At 37.7% G+C, this 6,118-nt stretch overlaps 1 protein-coding gene across 1 annotated transcript; it reads left to right on the top strand.

Moving 5' to 3' along the window:
• The first annotated feature begins 3,070 nt into the window (after nucleotides 1–3,070).
• LOC149547382 (F-box protein At4g35930-like) lies at nucleotides 3,071–5,627 on the top strand. Its single transcript, XM_089791620.1, has 4 exons — nucleotides 3,071–3,602; nucleotides 4,508–4,582; nucleotides 4,688–4,800; nucleotides 4,982–5,627. The coding sequence occupies exons 1-4, from the start codon at nucleotides 3,264–3,266 to the stop codon at nucleotides 5,241–5,243; spliced, it is 789 nt and encodes a 262-aa protein (XP_089647746.1). The 5' UTR covers nucleotides 3,071–3,263; the 3' UTR covers nucleotides 5,244–5,627.
• Nucleotides 5,628–6,118: the final 491 nt, after the last annotated feature.

Raw genomic sequence — 6,118 nt, 5'->3', positions numbered from 1 at the left:
AAATCATTCAAGGTGTCACTATCCAACTTATCTCTTTTGGTCTGAGCATCCTTGTGAAAAGGTTTTTTGTCTTTCTCCTTTTCCTTTTTCATATAAGAATCCTTGTGCTGAAATCTGCTCCTAAATGAAGAAGGTGCTAAGTCAGGAGCCTTTTTAGTGGCCTCCTGCAATGTACCTAGGTCATGTCCCTTGACCCAACCTCGCAAGGGTTCTGAGAGTCCATCCATAAACAACACTACTAACCTCCTCTCTGAAATATCCGTGACCAACACAACTATCCTCTAAAACTCATTGATATATGTTTCAACTGATCCCCACTGCTTGAGTTGTGCCAGCTTCTTAAATTGTAATTCAGGATCCCTAGTATCAAATCTCTCTATGAGCTTCTCAGTGAACTCCTCATAAGATGTGATCTGATTATGTCCCAAGGTTACCATGCCATGGTGCCACTACTCATGTGCTGGTCCATCCAAGTGAATAGCTACATACTTTATAGCCTCCTCTTTAGGCATAAGATTCAACTGCAAGTATGCATCCATCTTTTGCACCCAAGCTCGTGCGATCATCTTCCCTGAAGCATCATAATAAGGTAAAGAAAGTTTCTCCACTTTCTTTCTCAACTCAAAGTTTTGACTTCGTCCTCCTGATCTGGGCATGTGTCTCATCCTCGAGTCCAAGTAATCTCTAAGAGAGATATCCGCCTGAAACTCTGGCCCACTGGCCTCCCAATCCCTCCTAAACGGATCCTATAACTCTACAATCTGTGGTTCATTAATCGGTTGAACTGGTTCTCTGGGTGGAAAGGTGGGTAGAAGAGGTCTTGAGCTGCTTGTTTGAGTTTGTTGTGCAACATGTCTAAAGTTATTAGCCTCATTTCCATTGTTGTCATGTCCATTATTACCATTAATCTTGTCTCAGCCTCCATTATCATTACCCCTATTATTGTTGTTTCCGTTTTTGGCATCACCTAGATTAATATTGATGCCTATTTGTCTAGCCACTAGCTGCAACATCATATTTGTTCCCCTATTATGCTCTTGTTGCATCATATCCGTTCGCCTATTTTGCTCTTGTTGCATTCCTTGCCCCTCCTCTAATGTACCTAGTAACATGAATATTACATTTTCTTGGTTGGAACTGGTATTTCTATCATTTCGGTCACCCATGTTGCTGTCTTGTTCAAAGAATGTCTCCTCTGTGTTTGTATGACTGGATTGTATGTCCCTCTGCACAAACAAACTATCTCGTTTGTTAAGCGAGTCCGAACTCCTACTTTGTCTTGCTCTGGTATTGCAAAAATTATAAAGCCCTTATCGCATGCTCAAACACAAATGTTGAAGATCTCCACAAGATGGTAGGACTTATGGCTCTGATACCACTATAATGGACACCCAGGAATGCCCAAAAGCTGAACCAAGGCTGAAATTATATTAATGCTGAAAATGCTGCAATCAATTACAAAGCGATGTATTCCAAAGGCCAAACCCTAAGGGAATGACGTCTAGAATGTTACAACAAAGAATTAACATCCTCTATTGCCAAAAGAAGGGAGCGCGATTCACACATCCAAGCTCTTATCAAATGCAAGTCATAATCATCTGATGATCAACAATGAGACTTTCAGCCCTATTTATCCTTTTCTTCATCCTTCTGGAAGGAACTAAAACATTAATTAATTGCAAGAGCTAGAAGCTTCCTCCTTCCAATAATTAATGCATACCCTTGAAATTCTTCCCTGGCAATAATTAATTAAATCACGAGAGGCTTCCGTCCTTCCAATAATTAATACATACCCTAGAAGCTATTAATACAAATTCACCTTTTAATTTTTAATTGAATGACTTTAATTTTTCTTATCCTCCACTTAGACTTTGGAGAACGTGAAGGCTAAAACATGGGAACATTATAGTTATGGGATTGGAAGACTAAGAAAACCCTCTTTAGGTTGCTGGTGATACCAATTATTTTATACGTCAACGAGGTATGGGGGAGCAGCGTATCAAACCATAAATGGCAACAAATTGAAAGAATTCAGAAGCACTTCATCACAACTAATCTCAAAATCAAATCCACAGTTCCATACGAGATTAGTTTAGCAGAGGTGAGCATGATCTTGGTGGAGGCCTCGGCAATTGTTAGATTGTTGAGCTATCTAAAAAAAATGAGTAAAATGGATGCACACTGCTGCCCTAATAGGGCGGTTGACAGAGAACTGGCTAGAAGACATTGAAGAAACAAAGCGATAAATGATTCAACAAGTGGAACATTGACTACCAAGAGTGCCGGAAAACAATTTCGAAATAAAAAAATGGGTGCTAGAAAAGTTAGATCTGTCATGTGGGCAAATCAGTTACGTAGAAAAAAAAGGCTATTATGTCAAAGAATTTAATCCCACATGTGAATATGACGATAAAGAATATTTAGGAGCCGAGATCAAAGGAAAGACAAAAATCTAATCGCTCAATTGAGATCTGGTTCCCACTGTTTGAGATGTGACACTGGTAGATGGAAGGTCCCTAAGGAAGAGAGGGAGGACAAAATTTGTAGATTTTGCAACGAGGGTGGGGTGGAAATAGAGTGACACTATTTGAAGGATTAACATACGAAGACATTTGCAGCGAACACAAAGAAACGTTAAAAGTAAAGAACATAAAAGACCTTTTCGAAGGACCAAGACTCCTCAAGGGGGCCATTCTACTTATGTAGATTCACAATAAAAGAGACGCTAGAGAAATCACATCAGATTGACTAGGAGCTTTTGTGGGTTTCATTCATTCAATTTTGAATTGTGCTTGCAACTTGCTTTGGTTTTATCTCTTCTCCGTAATCTTTGGAGAATATGTTACCGGTTGTCCTTCCTTCATGTTACTGACACGTCATCATAGAAAGTTAATCTGTTTCCAATCACAGCACTCCGTTTTGCCACGTGTCGGCCGCTATGGGATCGGCGGTTAGAGCAAGACACAGAGAGAAAATTCCACAGCACCACAAACCGCGTATGTTCTTTCTTTTCCCGCCCATCTCCATTCAAAAATGTTTTTAAATGGCAGACTGAGGGCCGCATTAGATATTTTCCCGCCCGTCTTCATTCGAAAATAGTTTAAAGGGGTTCAAGACAGAACGAGGGCTGTAAGAGATTTTTCAACTTGTGTCTGTATAGATTTTTCTCTAGCTGCTTATTTAAGTTATTTGTAGTCCTGCAGCTGTAAACCCTAGCTCTTTGTTCGCAATCTTGTCTACCCATTTGTTGGTTAAGAGGAAGAATGTGTTATAAGGAGGATCACAGAATGCTAAAATTCAGGAGAGGTTTAAAAATGAAGTGCAATGGTAAGGCTTCTAAAGCCAAGGTGAGGAACAGTAGACGAACATGTAGAAAAAGGTTTTCAAGAAATGCCAGGGGAATTAATGGCGCCAGCTTAATGGGAAGGAAACCAATTGCAGTGAAATCTGTCTCTCATGAAAGCTTGGTTGAACTGTGCACAGCGGAAGAAAGGGGTTTAGGTGCCTTTGCTCCGGTGGAAGATTGCCTGTCTCAATTTGTAAGCAAGGAGCAAATGTTGGAGGAAGAGACGAATATTGAATCACTGCCTTCGGATATCTTGGTAAGTTAATGTACTTGATAATTTTTTCCCTTTTCCTTTTATGATTGTTTGCTTTTTCTTTTCAGATGGCAATTAGAGTAAGCAAAGTGGCCACTATTTTAAGTTCTGTTCAGCAGTTGCCATTATATCTGAATTTAGGGGATAATCTCAAAATATTTAGCGTTAGCTTTTTAGAAGTAATGTTTCAATACAACAAATTATATAAAAATATACACAAATATAAGTACTTGTTACAGGGTGCAAGAAATCACATAGGATGTACAAGATATGGAATGGATCGCATTGAATGTACAGGTTATGGAACGAAATGTATAATTTCGTAGTTTAGGATATCATATTTTCTTTATAATTCCTATAACTTGACCATACCCTTTTTTAATTGAGAAATCATCTTCAATGGCTTCAAGATTAATCTCCTAATTAATTTTAACAAGTCAGGGGCAAACTATACCTTCACTCATTGTATTTTTCATGCTATTAAAAATTGGTTCAAAGCGGATGGGGTGGATCTCAGTGCTCAACTTTTGACCCCTTTTCTCTAGTAATTAGGGCAATGAAAAATCTGACCCCTTTTCTCTAGTAATTAGGGTAATCTGACCCCTTTTCTCTAATAATTAGGGCAATGAAAAATCTGAACAGTATGAACTTTATTCGCAATCTAGTCATTAATATTTACTGTAATTGGTCGTTTTGACTTTGCGCACATTCGATCAGCCAAAACATACGACCCAATCACAATGACCCAATAGAAATTTGAACTTAGACGAGGACAACATCACCACGACCACTTTCTGAAAATATTTAAATTACAAGCATTTTAAGAATATTATAGGATATATTTCCCAAAACTTAAATCAACTTTGTGTGTAATTAGAATTCACCTATTAATTGCAATTTTGATACAGGTTAAAATAATTTGCAATTTCCGTCATGATGAACTGAAGCCCCTCTCTTGTGTATCAAGCAAATTCAGAGATGCGGTAAGGGATCATATTCCCAAGTTTAGATGTTTTATTGCTTTTATATGTAAATCATAGATCAATAGGTAAAAATTCCAACTGAGAGGCTTGTGCTTCTTCAAACAGGTGGTAACTGCTAGGCAGATGCACTTCGATTTTTCTACACCAGTTCGTTTAGGAGATCCTAAACGCGGAGGAAATTTGTTGATGCCCAAGGCTAGTTCAGAAAAGTCTGCAAGGTTGGTAATTTATAAAGTGCTCTTTCTAAGACCCTCTATCGATTGAGGTATTCATGATTCTTTTTAAGAGTTGGAAATAATTGATACAATTATTCAAGGTGTGTGCTTTCTGTCCCTTCTAGAGGCTATCTGATTTATAGAATGTCTTTTTTCTGACTTTCTCTGTTTGTATTGAATTCAGTACTGTTGAATATAGTTCAGCAAGAAGGCTTGCAACTCCTAATGCACCCAAGCATTTAGGGAAATTTCAAAAGCTGCAATTATTTTCTGAAGAAAGAGTGGAAATTCCCAAAGATCTATTCCTTTCTGGAAGTCTAACAACAGATGAGGATTCAACTTATCCAAGCCAGAGTTATTCTTTAAGATCAAGCTGTAGTATTACTGGCAGAGTCTTGTTCATTGAGGATGAGCTATGTGAAGCCATATTCCGAAACACACTGTAATCTCTTGCTTTATGGGTTTGTAATTGCTAGGTTGGAAAAAGAAAGAAATCCCACACAGAAGAACAGAGTGGCCTATAAATTTTGTTTCAGTTTTACTCAGCATTTTCAAACAATTAGCACAATCCGTATCTCGTATAGACATATCTCACTACTTGTGAGAAATTCATTAGTTCTTTTGTTCCTGTATATATAGAGAGGTATTGAGCCTCTTCTTTTTGAAGTCCCAGAAGGTAATTTTAAGAATTCTGTAACTGCAGAATACGTTGTAATGTGACACTATTATATTCTTTGGCAGGCCCTTCGGTTTGCTTGGTCAATAATGTTTGAGAAAATTTCTTTTAACTCGTAATAAGAGCTTTTGGAGAACCTATTTTCTTGTAAAAAGAGGCCTTGTTTATAAAATGTAATTGCTTCTAACAATCCCATTGTTGTTTTTCGCAAAATAAACTTCTCATTCTATGATACTTTAAAGAAGAGATAGAGCGGGCATGTGTTTCAGCATGGATTTGGGATTGAATTACTAACAATGCTGTCTTGCTGGAAATAATTAATTACGCATAAATGAGGCTTGGCTTTAAACTATTCTGAATCGTAGAGAAAGGCTTAACTTTGTGAAAGATGTGCTAGTTCTTGAGTTTTCAAGATAACGAGCTAAGAGGATTGATTTTAAACAAGTTTTTTAGGCTGCAGGCATTGGCATTAACGTAAAAGACAGGTCATGTAATCTTAAGCAAAGCTCTTGTTAATGGCATACAAGTAAATGACAGGTGATATGATTTTAAGCAAATCTCTTGTTAATGCCCTTACATTGAATTGCTTCTATTATTGTTGCATACATGAAGGTTTTCCAGCCAACCAATACACTAAAAATGGGT

Source organism: Cupressus sempervirens, chromosome 7 (genome assembly GCF_028749045.1).
Source record: "Cupressus sempervirens isolate cs-2001-9-10 chromosome 7, ASM2874904v1, whole genome shotgun sequence".
Taxonomy (NCBI): Eukaryota; Viridiplantae; Streptophyta; class Pinopsida; order Cupressales; family Cupressaceae; genus Cupressus; species Cupressus sempervirens.
Note: the sequence above shows the minus strand (reverse complement) of the source record. Positions and strands in the feature narration are given on the sequence as shown.

Coding starts and splice junctions, on each gene's coding strand:
- LOC149547382 (XM_089791620.1), top strand. CDS start 3,264: ATGTGTTATAAGGAGGATCACAGAATGCTAAAATTCAGGAGAGGTTTA. Junction 4,583..4,687: donor CAAGCAAATTCAGAGATGCG/GTAAGGGATCAT, acceptor TTCTTCAAACAG/GTGGTAACTGCTAGGCAGAT. Junction 4,801..4,981: donor AGTTCAGAAAAGTCTGCAAG/GTTGGTAATTTA, acceptor TATTGAATTCAG/TACTGTTGAATATAGTTCAG.